The sequence below is a fragment of the Protomyctophum parallelum genome (genome assembly GCF_964188405.1).
Source record: "Protomyctophum parallelum genome assembly, chromosome: 4".
Lineage (NCBI taxonomy): Eukaryota > Metazoa > Chordata > Actinopteri > Myctophiformes > Myctophidae > Protomyctophum > Protomyctophum parallelum.
The window spans coordinates 30,216,976-30,238,255 of NC_139700.1; the positions used below are offsets into that span (position 1 = coordinate 30,216,976).

Sequence of the window (21,280 nt, forward strand, 5' to 3'; positions counted from 1 at the left end):
GGACTAGGCTCTGTGGGTTGTCTCCTGGTCGGGCCCCTCCTACGTCTCACCAGGTCCACTCCTGCTCTCACCAGGAGTAGAGCGAGTCCCAGTAGAGCGAGTCCCAGCACCAGACAGTTTATTCAGGAGTGGTGGGCATTGGGCAATGGTTCCGCAGGGTCATGGTGCTGCGGTTCCGCTTGCTGCTTGCATGGCCCTCCCAAAGGCCTCACCGAGGGTTGTTGGACTTCATCCTCACAGAGGACACAGGCTGGGGCACTAACCCATACTGCTCACCCGGGTGCCGTCTACATTCCGGCTGTCACCCGTCTCTCCGGTGTCACCAGACTATACCTGGTTGTCACATAGTCTATTCCTATGAGTCACTATATAAATAGAAGAACTATAACTAAAAAACATCGCATGGATGCACCTGGGACGTATCCTCAGTGATGTATCCTGAGGTCAACGGTGTTTCGGATCTCTCAACATCATACCCATCACTTAGGCGACCCAGCCAGGAGTGATCAAGTCCCGACTTACGTCCCAGTAGCTACCCTCAATCAGTCCCACTAGGGAAAAACCAGGGGCACACAATCTGTTGGAACTACTCCAGAACTACTCTGCCAAGGCTGGGAGGTACACTTCTGGCACATGGAGGGACTAGGCTCTGTGGGTTGTCTCCTGGCCGGGTACTGTTACCCATAGTAACAGTACTCCCTTTCACTCCCATAGTATCAGTCCCATAGTAACAGTACCTCCCATGCACTCCCATAGTATCAGTCCCATAGTAACAGTACCTCCCTTTCACTCCCATTCAGTCCCATTCACTCCCATTATATCAGTCCCATAGTAACAGTACCTCCCATTCAGTCCCATTCACTCCCATTTTGAAAGGTGTGTTAAAATGGCCTAAGTCACATTTTATTATGACTTAGGCAAAATAATATGGCCTAAGTCTCCCTCTTGACATAGGCCATTGTTTTAATAGGGTGTAACAGGAAGGCCTTTTACATTAGGGCTCGGGTGATTTTACCAGAGGTGGCCAGCATCACCAGGTGGTGATTTAGGCCAAAAAAGCAATTTGGCAAAAAATGACTTAGGCAATTAGTTTAATAAGGTGACGATATTCAAAACAGTCAACAATCATGGTAGAAATCATGGTAAAGCACTATTTCGGGTAGCCACCATCTTGTAAATATGCACAATAAGGGTCCAGACACACCCAATAATGAAAATAGGTATTCCATTGAGTCTCTCATGGTCAGAAAACATGAAATAGACACTGATTTTGCGTTTCTAGCTCATCTGGTTCAGAAGTTAGAGCCAAACCTATTTTCTGGGTGCTAATATTGTGGCGGCCATATTGTGGCGGCCATATTGAATTTCATGGAAACCTTCAATACAAAATATGTTCATATTTATATCATTGATCAACCTGAGCAGTTTCGTGGATTTTGGTTTTGGTTAAAAAATTTGCCCTATTCACCCCCCATTATAACTAATAGGGGCCAATATTGCGGCGGCCATATTGGACTTCCAGCAAAAAATTGACCGGGTTGTCCATATAGGTTGTGATCCTACGGGGTCATAGATACTATTTCTGGTGGACAACCTTTGAGGTCATGGCAAATGCAGGTTTCCTAAAAAAAGGGTGGTTTGCCCCCTGGGTAAGTTGCATGAATGCAACATAGTGCGTTATGTCTGGACAGGCATGCAGTAGGTGTTGTGATGGAGAGATCTGTACAAACAGTGTGGTTTGGTAGGAGAAGACGAACAAAGGCCAACGGATAAACGGGGGCACACGGCTTCAATTAGTGTGGCAAGACGACAAAATTGCCTACATGCACCATAACTACCTTTCAAAGGGGGAGCTGTATAGCAATACCATAGGTTATAAAGGAATCCTTCCATTAGTTCCACAGAGTTCTAAAGAAGCAAAGTGCCCAAAGCTCAGAGGGAGATAGTGGATCTGTCTCTCTCTCTCTCTGCCAGTGGCAGCCGTCCACGTGTCTGTGACTGCTTTTTCAATTACTGGTAATCAAAGGCACGATTATTATGACAGCATCCAATGTGCTTCGGCGGTGGGCAGCAGTCTCCCCCTAATCACGCCATCGCAGTCATTAATTTACTGTCAGCCCTCATCCGTGCGCCACGCTGCAATCTCCCCACTGGAGAGGCTGAGAGCTCTCCTGAAAACAGCGAAAAAAGACGAGGCGGGAAGAGGCAGCGTTCCAGAGAGATGTGTGTGGTGTGTGTGTGTGTGTGTGTGTGTGTGTGTGTGTGTGTGTGTGTGCGTGCAATTATAAGACATGTTCCCTTGTTGGCGATTTACTAGCATCTCTGTGTGTGTTTGTGTGCGTTTGTGTTTGTGCGTGCATGTCTGCGGGGACAGGGCTCATCCATTTGTGTGTAATATTCTTCTCTCTCTGACTCACGCACACACACACACGCAAGCACACACGCGCACACACGCGCGCACACACACACACACACACACACACACACACACACACACACACACACACACACACACACACACAGCATGCTCCATCCAACATGCCGTAATCACAGCCATCCGTTTTCTGTGAAGATTTAGCCACAGGTCTTGTTCCTCCAAATGCATACATGAATTAGTCACAAGCAAATGGAGGCTCTTCCCATTGAGCAGGAGAACGATGATGCCCTGGCTGCACCAGATCTTCATACTTCTCGTTTTCCTTCAGTGTAGCTGTTAATCTGCTTAGTTTATCTTTAGACAGATGTCTTTACGACACTCCCAGTCATTTGCATATTAACCACAGACATCCTCTATCATGTGCTCCCGCTCAAATTGCATCTCACTCGCATCAAAGGCCTGATTTATAATTGGCTGTGTGCAGGGACAGATTAACCCCTAAGAGGGCCCCTGGGCCGGTAATATTCGCAGGGCCCCCATAGCGCGCATGTGCGCGACATTTCCGTGCTTTTATAATCTTTTTAACCTAAATTTAACAAAATCAACAGCCAATGAAGGGCCCCAGGAGCCAAACTTAGTCAAAACCTAGTACCTCATGGTCCAATTTCCCCGAAGGGTCCCTGAGAGCCAAGGGCCCCTGGGCCACGGCCCCACTGGCCAAATGGCTAATTTGTCCCTGGCTGTGTGTGCCGATCTAATGCTTGTAGATCAGCTATTTTATGTGTTAGATGTGATGCGCACCCGCGTATAAATCAAGGCAAAACCGGCAATCATAGTGTATTGTCACTACAGTCACTATGATTCTGATTACCTCCATGACTACTTCATTGCATCAGGAGACATGTGCTGCTTTAATATGTGGGAGTGATAGTTCATTAGTCGCTGCCGGTGACTGATGTTTGCAATTCACTTTGTTCTGCTATTCGCTACCAAAGCTTCCTCATTCCAACAACCCCCATTCCCTTCATATCCTATTCAAAGAATCTGCTGGGATTTGAAGTCGCCGTTGCTTCTGAGACAGTCAATTAAAGACGTGAGCTTCCTGTCAGGTTTGACGCCGTCAGAGAAGATGAAATGACAGAACTCGGGCATATTTCCTTTCTCTCTGTGGGAGATTGCTTGTACGGCTGCACATAGGCACACTAACTGCACGTGTCCACGTGAGGTGGCTATAGGGATACAGGGATTCAACCACGTAGAGTCTGTGGGGGCCACGGGCCACAGCCCCCGTGAAGACTCCCAGGGCCCCTTTAGGCCCCCATGAAGATTTTCGTGGACATTTTACATTTACATTACAGATTTTCTGGGAATTCCGAACATTTTGGACCTCTCCGCCGGCAATCTGAGAATCCCATCGTCAAATATTCGGGAAAACAGCGCCTCCCCTGTTGTTCCTCAACTGTTGCGAGGCAACAGTCTGTCTTGAGAGACTACTCCGTCGGCCGTCCAAGAGGTGTTAAAAAGTACTCAAATGCTAATCGGGTTTCTTTTGTTTTCACCTAGCCAGATGTCCATCAAAGCGTGTCAGAATTTCATGGTAGTTGTTCTTGAGTCGTGACATAATAACACTGATGAAGAATTCACCCGAGGCGGGGGTTGGCGATAGGGCCTTTCTGTGTGGAGTTTGCATGTTCTCCCCGTGTCCCCTAGGGTAGATACCCTCACAAAAACATGCCGTAATCCTGGTCTCTAAAACTACCTCCCCCTGGCCAGCCGGGGCGCCTGATGGAGGGGAAAGGAACTGGTCGGAATAACGTGTCCCTTCCACGCGCTACGTCCGGCCGGGGAAATTCCCCTCTGTCAGGTGAAAAGAAGCAGCTTGGACTCCTCATGCATAGAAGGAGGCAAGAGGTCAGTCCGCTGCCCCCCCAGGTTGGCAGAGGAAGTGTAGCGCCCAGGATTACATTAGATAATTGGCACTGGGTGAAAAGAAAACTGGGTTACAAAATCGTGGGATAAAAATTTTAAGTAAAAAAAAGAATTCACCAAAGAGACTCGCCTGGTTCAAGGAGCACCATGATGAAAATGCCCCGTCTTTGAGAGCAATTGTTTCCAACTACACTACAGTGCAATCGTGACATTTCTCGCAGATTTGCGTGCACAAAAAAGTGATTCAGCGTCTCTCTCTACCCTGACCGGCTGCCGCCACCGCGCAATCAATCAATCAATCACTCCGCACCGATCCCAGCAACCCCTCTCACTTTCCCTCTCTCTCCCCCTCCTCCCTCCATAAGTCCGTATATATATATATATATATATCTCTCTCTCTCCCTCCGTATCTCTCTCTATCTCCCTCTCTCTCTATCTCCCTCTCTCCCTCTCTCTCTCTCTCTCTCTCTCTCTCATAATAATAATAACTAGAAAAAGTGCCCTTCTGGGCACAGGTCTCCACCAGGATAGGAATGTAGGACATTGCAGCTTGCCTTCATCTGGTGGTTGGATAAAAGGGCAACAAAAGTAAATTAGAGGTAAAAACACTTTTCGGCCAGTTATAGCGCCACGTTGAGGCTGAGTTGAAATTGTTCATGTGGCATTTCTTCCTGGGCCTAGTGGGAATGTGCGTGCACAATTTCACGGAAATCACGCGATGTGTTCATGATTTGCAGCATTTTGTTTGAAACTGAGCACTCCTGTGAACTTTGGAAGCCAATCTTAACCAATCAGGATGGAGTCTGAGAAATCTGAAAGACCCGTTTCGTTGAATGGCTCTAGAGAGACTGTGTACCAATTTGCGCGAAAATCTGTAGGTGTACTGTGCAAAAACTTGTTTTGCACAAAGCGGCCTCCTGGTGGCGCTATAACAGGCCGTTCTGGAAATTTTGGGGCAGAGGTTCATCGTTGGCATCCAGGGAGTGTGTGTGCAAAATTTGGCATCGACCGGGTTAACGGTGGCCGAGATTAGCTGCTCACGGACACACGGACGGACGGACGGACACACACACACACACACACGGACGGACGGACGGAGTGCAAAACATACTCTCCCCCCATGCCTTCGGCCTGGTGGAGACAATAATATAGTCCGGACATTGGCCTATAGAAGCTGCTTTAAAAGTACCAGCGAAAACAACAACTTCTTTTTTTCCCCGCTGCGGTGGCAGGGGGGTGGGGAGGCGGGGCTGCTGGGGGGGGAACGGGCCCCCTTGAGGATTGATCAAACTCTTCGGCTCTGCAGGGATTACAGGGATTGTGCATCATATCAAATAAAATGACATAAAGCGTTATTGATCGACAGAGTGAATGATCCTGATGATCAGCCCGTATGTGTGTTGTAATGTGATAAACCATATTAAACCCTGACATTGAATATTTCTAAATTAATAATTTCACACACAGCAGATGGCCCAGGTGCTGCTGCCGGAAAATGCACTCACTCCTTCTGAAAAGTTGGCCGAAGGTTAAAAGGCAAAAAGGAAATACATTAATATTTTGTTGCTTTTACTGCTGGGGTATGGACAGCAGGGGGTGGAGGTTAGCATCGCAAGAGGATGGTGAGAGGCATCAGGTGGCAGCTCAATGTCCCCCCCCATCCCTTCCAATGGTCTGTTACTTCTCCATTTCCCCAATGCCACGTCTGACACATGTAACCAGCCAACCCTCGGATGTCAGAGAGAAGAGGAGGAAATGGACCTCTCGGTTTCTCCCTACAGAATTATACAGACCCGTCTGAGCCCCCCCAGACAACCCCCCCTCCATGCCCACAACCCACCTTCACCCCACCCCCCACCCCCCCCCCCCCCCCCCCTCAATTCTACCAGCTCTTGGCTGCTGAAAGAGTTGGTGTGTTTCTGCTCTAATGAAGACCTTCAGAGAGGAGAGGCCATTTCACAGTTGATTCCCTTCAACAGCCTTGACGTGGTTAAGCATGAAGAGAGGCTCTGCAGGCTGGTCTGCTTGTTGTTAGAAGTAGCAGCAAAAATGGGACATAAGCTGCGTATGAACTGTCTGTGGGGGAAAGAGCAAACTAAAACGCATCAAGCCGTTTTGTTTTGTCTTTTTGGCTGTTTGGGTCCTTGTGTGGTGTATTTTATATAATTAGAAAATGAATAGAACACATGCGTGTAAACATGAAGCAAAATCAATTATCATTATGCAACTACATTTTGTCTTGATATTTGACCATTCTAGAGTTTACAATTTAGGCATTTAGCAGATGCTCTTATCCAGTGACAGATGCTCTTATCAGTGATATTTTTGGTGGGAACCCCTTTTGGTGTTTTAAGCATTATGGTATGCTTTAGCTACAAGCTCATAGCGCAGCACCGAGTGCCACGCTATGAACTTGTAGGTCTGCTATTTTCTTTTAATCGTAAAAATGTTGCGTCTTGGGGGGGTCCCTGGAACAACATCTTTTCAGATGGAGGTCGGCTGCCAATTACATGTAATTTTGGGGGTCCTTGACATAAAAATGTTTGAGAACGACGAGAAACATGAGGTTTTTCAGAAAACTGTCATGATTTAGAAGACATTTTTTAGAATCTGTTGTCAGGTCAAAATGGGTTAATCATAACTCACATATTGGGGACGAGTGGAAAGTGTGCCATTTTTAAACACTAACTCTAGCTAATGTTCATCTCACTTGCTGTTTATGAGCTTAAAAAAGGCTTAAATGATGCATATACAAACAGGAGGGTGGTCCAAAAAGCCCATGGGGAAATTTGCTCATTTGTAAGTCAATAGTTTGGTGCCACTTCCCGGCGGGACAAGACGAGGAATACTTTAGTGGCACTACAATGAGTGAATAGTATTACCATAATTATACTTTATTTATAATAATCTAATATTCTAGTACTCGGCAACAGCTTGCAACAACAGAAGAACTGGAGGTCCTCTGACATTTATCAAAGCATCTCCGATCGAGCCACTGATGCCGAAAACGGCTTTAATCATCAAACACTCTCTCACTCAGACTTGCTTGGATGAGCGACGGCAGCCCAGCGTCAATAAGCGTCTTAGAATCAAGAGAGGTGTTTGAGCTGGTGGAGTTTGAAGAATGTTACAGCAGCATATCTGAATCTTAATGCGGTCATTGTTGGCACACTATCGAGAGTTCAGCATGCATTTTATGGCATTCATGGCCACTTCTAAGAGCTTCATATAAGTTTCTTATTTATTTACACACAGTAAATTTGCTTTCGCTAAAATGTTTTGCACTTTCAGACACTTGTTTGTAGTTGTTATTATGTTAGTTTATGCGTTTTGTGATATTTTGCTAAAACATTTCTTTGCCACACTTGATTGACATTATTCATCATCTTTTTTTTTTTTTTAAGATATTTTTTTGCGGCTTACGCCTTTTATTGATTTTTGAAGGGACAGACAGTAGGCTGACAGGAAACGGGAGAGAGATGGGGGGATGACATGCAGTAAAGGCCGTGTCGGGTCCGGGAGTCGAACCCGCGGCACACTGCGACTGGATTACCAGTCCGGTGCCCAGACCGTTACGCTACGGCCTGGGCCGATTCTTCATCTTTTTGGTTTATCTGTGAGAAGACCACAATGGAAATAACTCCTGGACTTTATTAGATGTCTTTTAACCAACATTTGTGGGTTATTTGCATGTCATTATACAGTAGGCTTAGGCGAAGAAATTGCGGGGACACCGGGGATCAATAATCTGATCTTATAATGTGCCACTTGACATTATCTGTCACAAATGACAACAATGGGGGCACGGTGGCACACTTGGTAGTGCTGTCGCCTCACAGCTAGAAGGTCCTGGGTTCGTTTCCCGCTCGGGGCGCTGTGGGTGCTGGCGGCGTGTTTCCTCCTCCGTGTCATCAGTGCCCATACCCGAAGGCGGGGTTGGCGAAAGGGCCTTTCTGTGTAGAGTTTGCATGTTCTCCCTGTGTCCCCTAGGGTAGGTACCCTCACAAAAACATGCAGTAATCCTGGTCTCTAAACTGCCTCCCCCTGGCCAGCCGGGGTGCCTGATGGAGGGGAAAGGAACTGGTTGGAATAACGTGTTCCTTCCACGCGCTACGTCCAACCAGGGAAACTCCCCCCTGTCAGGTGTAAAGGAGCAACTTGGACACTCAAGCATGAAGGAAGCATGAGTTAAGTCCGTTGCTCTCCCCAGGTTGGCGGAGGGTGTGTAGAGCCCAGGATTACATTAGGCACAGGGGTGAAAAATGGGTTACAAAATCGTGGGATAAAAATATATTTAAAAAAAAGAAAAATTACAACAATTACTGCTTTTAAACAGTGTGCTCTAGTTGTCTGGATCTCCTGATAATGACTCAGTGGCAGGCATTAACTCAGTGGCAGGCACTGCCGTTACCCGCGACGCTGCCCGCAAGTCAGCTGCTGCCCGAGAATTATAAGTATAGGAGCTTGCTCTGTCCCTAAATGGTATTTTGGTCCAGCGTCACCCGCTATCCATTATGCCAGTATTTGCGCCTAGAGGTGTGGTCATGTGTTGCCACAAGTGAGACTTCAAGGCAGCAACGCATCACTCTTCCATGGGCTATGAGCAGCCATAGACTGTAAGGCTAGGAAGCAATATAGCACTGGGCATAACGGGCAACGGATAATGGATCTCAATGGCATGTGGCACGGTGATTAGTTATCACCGCAGTTAGACATTATTGTAACGCCCAAACCACACCTATGCATATAATGTAACGTGTAGCAGAGGTGTTTTAGGGATTTAGGCAGGTGACCAAAATAACCACTTCCCCAATGCTAAATCCCCAAATAGTGGCTTTAGGGACCTCGAACGAAAATTCTGCCCTTAGACCCTCTTGTTAGAGAACTGGACAGTTACAACTGTCTACATCAAATCTCTTTGCCAGAAATAACCGCATTTGTGAGTTTGTAGATCAGCCATTTTTGCCAAATGTTTCCCCCAGAAAGTGCCAACACTCTTCACGTGAAAGGGTAAACTGTTTATCAGAACCTCTACTAATTTTAATTTGTGTTTCCTGCAGGAAAAAAAGCTTTGCCGTGGTGCTGGCCAGGGTGCCGAAAAAGTTTGATTAATTAATTAATTTGATTAATTGCATAAATGCAATAGGCCTAAATGAGGCAACAAAACAGCAATGCATCAAATTGATATCTAAAAACAGATGTCTAAAAAAGGTGACAGGCATTATGATTGAATACAAGACAGTAGCCTATAATGTATATGAATGAAAAGAGTCTATCTGATGTGAGCACTAGCTAGTCCTACCATTTTTAGCCTCACTAGCCCACACTCTGAGTTAAATGAGCTAATTTATATCAATTTAATTTGGGAGTCCTTAAAATTTAAATAGCTGTAGAGTCTACAGTTTAACTCAGTGATTTTCAGCCATTTTAATTGTGTGTAGACTATAGTTAATTCACAGAATATACAACAATACAAATAATTATTGAGCCGTGTCGTGTACGTGTATAGGAGTAACATTGCATAATGTTGACTAGATGTTAGCCATGGTGCCATATTATATTTCAGCCATGGCGTCGTGCCATCGCTGTATAATGGTGGAGGAAACCCTTTAGTTTTTCTTATGATTTGTCTGTATGTTTTCAGCTCAGTGTCCTTGTGGTTAGAGTGTCCGCCCTGAGACTGGGAGGTCGGGGTTCAATCCCCGGCCGGGTCATACCAAAGACTCTAAAAATGGGACCCAGTGCCTCCCTGCTTGACACTCAGCAGCAAGGGTTGGATTGGGGGTAAATCCCTGCAATATACTAGCTTCATGTCCAGGCAGGGGGTGTACTTGTACATCAAGCTGCCTCACGCTACAGAAACAGGAGATAGGCTCCTGCCCTATGGGCCTCATGGCTGGCAAGGCTACTAACTACTTACTTTCAGTGTCTAATGATCTGAGCAAAACAATTTTCCCTTGTGGATAATAAAGACATCTAATCTAATCTAATGTTGGCAGGTATGCCCAGAATATGGATGCTGCATGCATGGGGTTCAACTAAGTGGTTAAGATGAATCTAGAACCGTAGTTCTATCGTTTGTTTTGTGCAGGAGGTGGAGCTGTGTCGACTCAACAACCAGGAGAAGCTGGGGCTGACGCTCTGCTACAGGACAGACGAGGAAGATGATGTGGACATCTATGTCAGTGAGGTGAGAAGATTGCACACCTTACAAATCTATCTATCACTTTTCCTCAAACTTTTTCATGTTGTAAGTATTTGGCCATAGACCCCGAATATGAAAAGGTTTTGCCAGGGACCTCCAGAAGAGAAGATTGATGTAATAACATTATTCAAAATGTCCAAACATTTTCGATATTATTTTCCAGTAAATAGTATATATATAACTAATTACTTTACAATTTGAGTGATAATATTACTAATATGTTACTATTTTCCAAAAGTAACATTACTACTTTCACAAGCCTTGGTGGTACTGTGGGCTTGAGTGTTTATTAATGGTAGACTGGGTTGGGATAGAGGCTGCTGATCCGGTCTAGATCTAGACTCTATAGAGCGGATAAGACAATGTGCACTTGTCTGTACATGAATTATTGGATGTGGAAGGGCGGGCCTTAAACCATCCGGAACAAACTGGGTATAGTGTGACTCTTTTGGGGACAAAAGAATAAGATGCCATTACTCAGGGGCGGAAAGAATCCCAAGTAAAGTAATAAGTAACTACAGTAGATACTTTTGGCAGGGAGCAATATGTAAAGTAATATTACTTTTTAGTAACTGTAATAGGTCATATATTACCAATTTTTTGTAACTTTTCCACCACTGTTCAAGTTAGAAGAGCCCCCAAAATAATTTGGCGACCCCCCTTGAGGGGTCGCGACCCACGGGTTGAGAACCCCTGCCTTACAGGACTGTAAGTGTACAAATGAGACCATTCATACATATATACAGTGAAATGGGGGAGTCTGTTCTCAAGGTTCAAGGTTCACTTTACATGTTTGCACATATAAAACAAAAATCGTACTCAGGACCAGCAGTGTATATTTAAAACCTATCAATAAAAAAAATAAGCATAACATTCTGTTGGCTAATGTACATACCGGTATATCAAACTGGGCTCTTGGAATTAAAAGGTTCGAGAATTACTGATCTAGAAACTGCCACACCTGAAATCTATTCTCATCCTCTTGACAGTGTTACTTTGTTGTTCTTTACCAACTCCTGGTGATGCTACGGCAAACATGCAATATTAATCGTCCCCTACAAGATATAGCAGTGCAATAATAGGAAATGGGAATAATCTGAAATAAAGAGCCATGCTTTGAAATCTTCTATGTATTTCTCACCTCTTTGAAGTGTTGCATTATCGTTGCATACAGTACATGCTTTGTAGAAAGACTACAGTAGTTTTCTAGATCATATAGGCCGAACTGTGCTGTACATCAAATGTGTCATTTAATATTCCACTCTCTATTTCAATTTAGTATAGTCTAATATTCATGTGAGTAGAGCGAGTTTCTGTCAGGAGAAATAATCTCACGATTGAACCTATTTATCAAGAGCGAATGAGATTATTGAATGTTTTTCAACGTGCGTGATCACACTAACTAAAAAGGTCTGTATCAGCCCATTGGCACAGAGATAAAACAGGAGAGATATTTGTCAGCCAATAGAACCTTGTCAGTTTGTGGTCCCTGGCCAAACAGAGGTGCTTGAGGGGGTTTTGAGGGTCCCCAGTCAAATGATTGATTGTTAATCTTCACCATTATTAAATGTACAATTAAATACATCTAGAGCAGTGGTTCCCAAATGTTTTTGCTCAAGACCCAAAACAGAACTTAGACGTTTTTCACGGGACCCAAACTAGTGAAAATAAGAGATCTACAAGCCCACAACGCATCACTTTGTGCCATATTGTGAGCTTGTAGAGCCGCTATTTTCATTTTCACTACTTCTTAAAGTTTTTTAAAGGTTTTTCATTAATGGAAATCATTAGATTTTTTTTAAATTATGAACAACTTTTGAAAAATGCTAGAATTGTTTTTAATTGTTGAAAGGCTTTCTTAAAGGGGAGGGGGGTATATATATTTACTCTTGACCCATCAAAATGGGTTCGTGACCAAACATCACTGTTTGGGAAACAGTGATGTAGAGAATGTACAGGACAAGTTTCACTGTTCTCTCTATACTGTACTTACTCCCTATACCTACCTTTTTCTGTTCTGCCCTGTAAAGCACTTTGTGCACTTTGAACTTTAAGTAAACATTATTATTATTGTTATTATTGTTGTTATTATTATTATTATTATTATTATTATTACCTACTGTACCAGTAAACATGTAGATTGGAGCCCCAGAGATAAATATCTTACCAAATGGGGGGTGAAATTGTGGGAAGGATCACTGTTATATACCACTCTTTGACAGCATGTAAAAGTAAAATACCATTCTCCCGTTCCGCCAAACAAGTTTCTCTGCTGCGTTTGAAGTGGCTCAGTCAGAACCTGCAAGGTACTGGTCCCTGACCCGTGTGGAATACAGATCAGTGCAGTCTGTCTGTCCGTGTGGAATACAGATCAGTGCAGTCTGTCTGTCCGTGTGGAATACAGATCAGTGCAGTCTGTCTGTCCGTGTGGAATACAGATCAGTGCAGTCTGTCTGTCTCTCTCTCTCTCTTTCTTGTGGCTCCTGGCAGCCTGTCCTCAGGTTCTGGCTCTGTGAAAAACAGTACAAGGCGAGTGGAGCGAGCTGCATTCAGATGAGCCTGCTGCGTGTGAATATAACTGTGTGTGCCAGACGTGTCAGACGACGTGTTTCGTACACTGTGATCTTTCGTAAGACGCCAGATCAGAGAGAGAGAGAGAGAGAGAGAGAGAGCAGCTAGCACAAGGTCATTATGAAAACAAACTGAATTGACCTGCCTTCCTTATGCTCTTAATTCAACTGCTTACAGCATGAGCTGTGCACCAACGGCAGTGTTCTTTGGTTTCCTCAACCTTACTCGATCTTATGGATGCTGCTGGCGTTCGGTTCTGTTCTCACTCGCAATCTGTGGTTGTGTTTGTTGCACTACATTTTACATCACCAAATGGCATGATTAAATACTGCCATTATAGATTTATTGTATCATTATTATCTCTGCCAGGGGACAATGTTTTTCAACCATACATGACATGAATGATGCGTGCAATGCATCATGTATCAACGTCCATGAACATGCAACTAATTCCAAGCTGTTTTAAGTCAGTCTATAGCCACTTGAAAGAGTTGAGCGTTGATGTTTGCCAATGCATATACCAAAACTAACTGACATGACAAATGTGTACATGCTGAATGCTAGATTTGAAAATAACTTGTTTTGGCTGATTGAATTGGTGATTCTGGTTGCACCGTAATGATGTTGACAGTCCTCTCTTGACTCTTATATCTCTGTCCCCCCTCTGTGACTTTTCGTACTCACGCACAAACCCAAAACATTGTCATCATAAGCCCCAGACAAACGGAAAGATGGAGGGAGGTAGGGCATTCCTCCTGGCAGAGATTTGCTCTTTATTGATCATCCCTTTACAATTTACAATTTAGGCATTTAGCAGACGCTCTTAATCCAGAGCGACTTACATTTAAGCAAGAACAAAAGCATGGGAATACATCACATAAAAGCATTTATCATGAAACATGCGTAAGCTAAGAAAGTAACAGTGGAATATCTATATAATGAAACTATACATACATATAATGAAACTATACATACACTATACATATAATACTATATATACATATAAACTATACATATTTACTACTATGCTATACATATGTACTATGGCGTGCTATGACTAAATACAATACAATTATAGTGCTGTCTACATAACATGCTATAAGTCTGTATCAAATGCTATCTAAGGCAACATAAATGCTATCTAAGGGGGTAGGGTAAGTGCTATGGGCCATGATGGAGTCTGAAAAGGTGGGTTTTCAGGCTACGGCGGAAGATTGGGAGTGATGCTGCAGTTCTGACTGCAATGGGAAGTGCATTCCACAGTTTTGGAGCCAGAAGGGAGAAGAGTTTGGGACGTGTGGAGCGTTGTCCCGGCGTTTTTAGTGAGGGTACTTCCAGCTTCCCTGCGTTGGCTGATCTGATCTTTCTAGTTATATATTTGTTTATTATGCAAAGATAGTGTGTTTCTTCATAAACCCACACAGGACACTCACCCAGTTTCTCTGTTTCATGAAACCATTGTTGTGGCTACCATAAAAAAAGGGGAAAAACATTGTTGTGGCTGAGACCAGACACCACTGATCCAGTCCCCTGATGCTCCCAGACGGAGTCCCAGTCCAGTCTGGTGACCTTCCTCCTTAATGAGCGCTCCCTCCGTGGCGTGCTGCACTATCATGAAGATGGAACACCGCTGGGCCTATAACCATCTCCGGAGATCCCATCTGATTGGACAGAGTGAAACGAATGGCCCCAGTCGCCAATTGATTGGCCGATGAAAGAGTGTCCTGCCCCCTCGCTCAACTGGCATTATTTATACAAGCCGCATGTGCGTCTCCCGATCAGGGGCTGAGGTGCCATTTATAGATACTATGAGAAGCTTCTGGTGTATCAATCAGTGTATGGCGTAAGACTTTATGGTGTAGTATATATGCTGTGGTTAATATAGTTTTATTGTAACCAAACGCTCTTGGGGTGGTGAAACATTTTACTGTAGGTGATTTGAATTTAATTGAATACATTTAATTAAATACAGCGACTGAGGTGGGTTGCCGGTTAAAGTCAGCTGAAAAAGCAACTGCTAAATGTTCTGAGCAGTGGCATCATGGTCAAGTTCTACTCTCCTTTAGCTCACACATGTACAGTACTGACAGGTGTGTGTGTGTGTGTGTGTGTGTGTGTGTGTGTGTGTGTGTGTGTGTGTGTGTGTGTGTGTGTGTGTGTGTGTGTGTGTGTGTGTGTGTGTGTGTGTGTGTGTGTGTGTGTGTGTTACAACCACACACGGAGATTTTGAAAACATGAACAATGACAAAAAACTCCCATATCTGCTGGGCGAAGTACAACAATGTGCAAACACAGCAGCAAGATTTGTGAGTTGCTGTGATAGGAGAAGGATATCAAAGGGAACACAACCACCCTAAAGACTAATCATTGTGTATATTCCTGCACTATACCTGCATCGAGTGATCTTGGTACATAGAAATTGATCTATTGAAGATTCTGACTTTCAAATGTACACCATTTTTGTTTTGCTGTATTGTTCTTTCTGCTTTGGCAATGTAAACGTATGTTTTCTCATGCCAATAAAGCCCTTTGAATTGAATTGAATTGAATTGTGTGGATTTCTATTAGCCAGCAGAGCAGGTGAAAGTGGCCTCGATACGTACGTGACCAGGCAGCTGCGATAATGGTTTTTGACAGCAAGTGTCTTCCTCTGGAAGTGAGGTGTCAAGTTAACTACACTACACTTCCTTGGAAACCTGATCGTTTCCAAGGAAGTTTCTGTGTTATTATGAGTCTAGACTGTATGTCTAGACTATACTGCCATGTGCAACAGAAGGATGTCTTGAAAATGGATTTGCGAGATTGAGAGACATTCTTTTCGTTTTCTGTGAGCCAGCAGGGACGTTATTATCTCTTACAATTGACAATTTAGGCATTTAGTCAGTCTTTTCCAGTGCAGCTTAAAACAATTAAGATCAGACTAACCAGAGTGTAAGGAAAACCATACAAAGAAACTAGGATATACCAGCTGAACATCAAACCTATCATCTAAACAACATGCTATACTATTACTGTAGAAAGTGTAGATAATTGCAAACTGTACAGTACTGTACTGTACTGTACTGTACTGTACTGTACTGTACTGTACTGTACTGTACTGTACTGTACTGTACTGTACTGTACTGTACTGTACTGTACTGTACTGTACTGTACTGTACTGTACTGTACTGTACGTCTATTTAAATAACATTCATATCATGTGTGACTGAACAAGTGACCTATATCAAATCTTATCTCTTTTTATACAGATTGGCCCAAACAGCATCGCTGCCAGGGATGGCCGCATCCGAGAGGGGGATCGCATTTTACAGGTACAGTACTGAAGGACGTCGCCCTCATCAGCATTCCTCTTCCACCAGCTCTCATTTAGATTCTATGTAAAAGCCCTTTATTTGGTTGTGCTCCACCGTTGTCTCACAGCACGAGAGAGCCCATTCATTTTTAATGGCAGAACATTAAAGAAGGAACTGGTTAGAGGGGGGAGAAATACACCCTCCTCCGTTTTACTTACAGACTCAGCACCACTAGGGCTTTTTAAGAGTCGTAGTAGTATCACAGCTCCCTTACACCCCTCTGGGATGAATGTTATTAGCCCCTAGTTCCATCTTTAGGCAGGGATGTTGAAGAGGTGTGTGTGTGCGTGCGTGCGTGCGTGCGTGCGTGCGTGCGTGCGTGCGTGCGTGGGCTAAAGGCAGCCCACAACACCATTGCTATGGTTTGCTGGATGATGGGTGATTATTGTTTGGGCACAGGTGATTCAGAGAGTAGTGCTGGGTGGTATGGACAGTAACAGTAAATATCACAATGTTTTACCAAATACCTCGATAACGAGTCAGTATCATGGTCAGTTTCTTTCTAAAATAGCTGATGCACATCCTCACAACGCAAAGAGTTTTTTTTTTTTTTTTTTACCATTTTGATCAACAAGCCATTATTATTCAGCATTACGATATTCAGACGATATCTAGTGTCACAGTGTGACATCACAATATCGATATAATATTGATATATTTCCCAGTCCTAATTCCTAGCCACTAATTCTAATGTTATGGTTGAAATTGGTGGTCATTTTGAATAGGCTACCAGTAGGTAATGGGACAGCACTAATGAATGTGGGCTACTATTGCACTAGCAGGTGGATGTTTTAGCAACCGAGTGTCATCATAATAGATTCTGTTTATGCTGTGTGTATGCTTTAATGAGTTCATTGTGCAGAGTTAGGAGAAGCACAGACGTGGCAGAGAGATGAATATTCTGTGCTGGTGATTATTTTTTCAGGGACAGAGGAGGGATGTGTAACTGCGGTATGGTCAGAGATAATGCACTTTGCTGGCCTAATTGTACGCTGGCGTGTGTGTTTTGATCCAGGAATGGGGGGTTGTTTGCGAGGCAGTCCAGTACTGTGCCACTATTATCCAACAGTGACAGGGCCATTACTCTGCCCGCAAAAAGATGGACGTCCCCTGTCACCGGCCAGTTAATTGTGCAGCTAGATGTATGTATGCTGCCGGATACTTTAGTGAACACAACAGTTCCGCCAACCCCTGGCCACTGTTCCATTCATAATCAACGCCTCGTCTAGCCTCATAAACTGGAGACTGCTGGCATTCGCCTCTGGAGTGGAGATTATTGTGCAGTGCCACTTTGATTGTGGCCTTATTCTTTTGTTATAGGAGAGAGAATATTGTGTGTGTGTGTGTGTGTGTGTGTGTGTGTGTGTGTGTGTGTGTGTGTGTGTGTGTGTGTGTGTGTGTGTGTGTGTGTGTGTGTGTGTGCGTGCGTGCGTGTGCGTGTACGCATGTGTACTGTGGATGGGTGCGTGAGTGCGTGCGTGTACAGTGCACACTTGGGTCTGTGTTTCAATATGGTGTATCATGTATGTCTGTATGGTTCCCTCAGATAAACGGTCAGGATGTGCAGGACAGACAGGAGGCTGTGGCAGCGCTCTCCAACGAAGACTGCAGAAACATCATCTTGCTCGTTGCCAGACCAGAATTGCAGGTGAATTGCACATCCAATATAATCCCCAAAGCAGACCCTTTGAGGCATTGGCCATAATGCACACACAAGCAAATTACAGCCATTTGCATTTGGTCAATTAAGGAACTCACTGACATGTAGTGTGTAGGCTCAAATTAGGTAAACAAAGCATACTGTTCACAGCCCCGGGGCTCCACCACTTACTCTGTGTATGGCCTCATAATAAACATCGGTGCTGTGCTGTAGCCAACCTTCCTATTCACCACTCTAGTCTACTCCCAGTGGTAGTGGTATACAGTAGCTAGCACTGGGACACCTCATCATGTTTTATTTTTATGTGGCGTTGCTGTAATTGACTTCCAACGGTAAACCATAAAAGCTATAATGGCATGCTAATGTAGAGTGTGTTCAGGCCCATGGCCATGCTGCTGAGAGTCGTTGCCGGAGCTCAGCCACAGAGGAGCGTAGAGGAGCCGGAGCAATGGAGGATACTTTGTAATTAAATTAAGTCTCTCCACATAGTAAATCTAAAGTCTTAACCACTTTCAACCTGGCGATGGAAATAAGCTCTCAAGCTTTCTTTGTGTGACAGATATGTAATCGCTGTTTGGCAGGAACCGCCAAATCACCATACTTCAATTTTGTATGTTTTTTCGTCAATGAAGGCCCTACTTTGTCATATTACGATTACGATTGTGATTTTTCCTATTTTTGAAAAACTTTTTTTTAATTACTTTAATTATAGCATTTTCAATTTTTAAAAGACCAACAACCTTACATATACCTTCCCTCACACAAAAGAAGACAACAACATCAATAGCAACGAAACGTATTTAAGTTAAAGTGTTTAAGACTGTCTACTGAATTTCTATGTCTTTGTTTTCGTTACACCCGAGCGGCGCCAGCGACATTGTGTCCATATGACATTTTGTCAATGAAAACGCCAATCAAACGGCAATCAGTCAAAACATTCACAGATGCAGACCTAATTTGAATCAATATACTCTCTCCAGCTGGAGGAGGCGTGGCTGGACGATGAGCACAGTGAGTTCCTGGAGCAGCTGAAGATGGAGATGCTGGAGGAGCAGCAGAGAGAGGAGGTGGAGCTGGCTGCTCTCCAGGAGGAGCAGGAGAACCAACAGGTGGGAGTCCTAGGAGCCTCGTTTGCACCCACTAATTGGCAGAGTGAAATGGATTTGTGTGACCGCTTGGCAGTGTGACCAAAACACAATTTATCACACCTGGAGCGAGGTTGCGGTGTCTTAGCGTTTAGCATGTGACAGAAGAGAGCACCGGACATAAATTATGTGATGAAAACCGTTGAACTTTGTTTGTCCCCAATCATGCCTGCCCCGAAAACCCACGTTTTTATTCATTATAGCCTAATCAAATTCTGTTACAGCCTGCATTAAATAGGCATTAGTGGTTGATGCCAATATAGGCCAGAAAATAAACCCAATGTGATACTGTCGCTCGCTATACAATTTAGGCATTTAGCAGACGCTCTTAATCCAGAGCGACTTACATTAAAGGTATATTCAGTGATTTCACTCAAAAAACCTTAGGTTTCGTTTTTGGCTGTGGGACCCAGCCTTTCGTCCAATCAGGATAGAGAGTCAAAAACGAAACCTAAGGTTTTTTGACCCCCAGGGGTTAACTGGGGACAGGGAGGAACTCCTTATATGGCCAGCACACTCTATAGTAGGGAGGATTATCACAACAAAACAAAAAAATAAGTGATATTTGAATTAAGTGAAATCACTGAATATACCTTTAAGCAAGAACAAAAAGCATGGCAATACATCACTGTATACCAATATATTATTATACTGACATTTCAGCTGAAGGCATAATATATGTAAGGGGTTCAGGGGTTCAAAAACATACTCTCTCTCTCTCTCTCTCTCTCTCTCTCTCTCTCTCTCTCTCCCTCTCTCTTCTTCTTCTTTTTTTTCTTTTTTTTGCTAAATATGATAAAAGGCCATCCCACTGGAGATAGATTTTGAATAGTCTCATAGCAACAACAGGAACAGTTCTGGTCCCCAAAGTGTGTGTTAAACATTTTGTTCAATTAAAGGAAGGCCTGCCAGGTGAACACAAGGCATGCTGCACCCATCTGCTAAACAGTCCTCACTGACCTGGTTTCTGTGCTCTTTAGGCTGCGTGTGGGCTGAAACAGGGATTCTCAACCAATTTACAATTTAGGCATTTAGCAGACGCTCTTAAGTGCTACGGGCCATGATGGAGTCTGAAAAGGTGAAGATTGGGAGTGAGTCAACCTTTTGCATTTCAATGACCCTCCACAAGACCAAACTGCACCAAAGGGTCGAGACGGTTTTAGCGTTCGACCCAGCGGTGTGATAAGTCCTGTTGCATGTCGACCCACGTCGACCCAAGTTATTCAACTGGTTCAATTCAACGGCCCAAACCACACCAATGGGTCCCCATGCAACTCCTCGCAACTGTCTGGTTGCGAGGAGTTGCATGGGGACCCATTGGTGTGGTTTGGGCTTTATGCATTAAGGCACAGATCCCCATTTGATATATATATCTCTGAGACCCCAATCTACACTGTTTAAATCCTCAGTATGAATTTAACTCTGGAGAATAGTGGAGAATAGACCCGTAAGGATCTTTTTGGTTCCATTCCACTCTTGGAGTTACAGACCTGTAAGAGTCCCATTTGGTTCATAACTACATTATCAATCGTTTAACTGGGAACCTCCTGGAACCCCTTCAAGGACCTCCGGGCCCCGTGCTGGGAACGGTTGGGCTAAAAGACACATATATCTTGATAATAAACCTCAAATAATAATAATATACATTAATTCTCCATCATGTGTTCAGGTTCATGAATAATTGAGATGCACTGACTGAATATGGGTCACTTGCTCTCACTCCAAATGCTGTTGGAAAGGTGGTGGATATGGGATATCAAACTCTCAAACTCACTTTATTTACACGTACAGTATAGAAAAAAAAATTACTTGGAAAATCAAGCAGCGGCGCCAGCCTTTGAAATACAACTACAAAATAACCAGCATTAATATGTATGGCAGGGGATTTAACAATCCATTTAAATTCCACAACATTGATGATCATAATTTAAAATTCCTCTTTGCTGGGAGATTAGCATATTATAAAAATCCATGTAAATGGGCGGAGAAGAAACACTCCCCAAAGTAACAGAACTACTCACATCAGAAGGAACAGTCCTA

At 43.9% G+C, this 21,280-nt stretch overlaps 1 protein-coding gene across 2 annotated transcripts in view; it reads left to right on the top strand.

Moving 5' to 3' along the window:
• LOC310858012 (PDZ domain-containing RING finger protein 4) overlaps positions 1 to 21,280 on the top strand; it is a 198,843-nt gene that overhangs the window by 174,241 nt on the left and 3,322 nt on the right. For both annotated transcript variants that reach the window (XM_083764058.1, XM_083764059.1), the window contains 4 exons: positions 10,398 to 10,496; positions 16,331 to 16,393; positions 17,982 to 18,083; positions 19,076 to 19,204. In XM_083764058.1, coding sequence (XP_083620184.1) covers positions 10,398 to 10,496; positions 16,331 to 16,393; positions 17,982 to 18,083; positions 19,076 to 19,204 — 393 coding nt within the window. The remainder of the gene's footprint in view (positions 1 to 10,397; positions 10,497 to 16,330; positions 16,394 to 17,981; positions 18,084 to 19,075; positions 19,205 to 21,280) is intronic.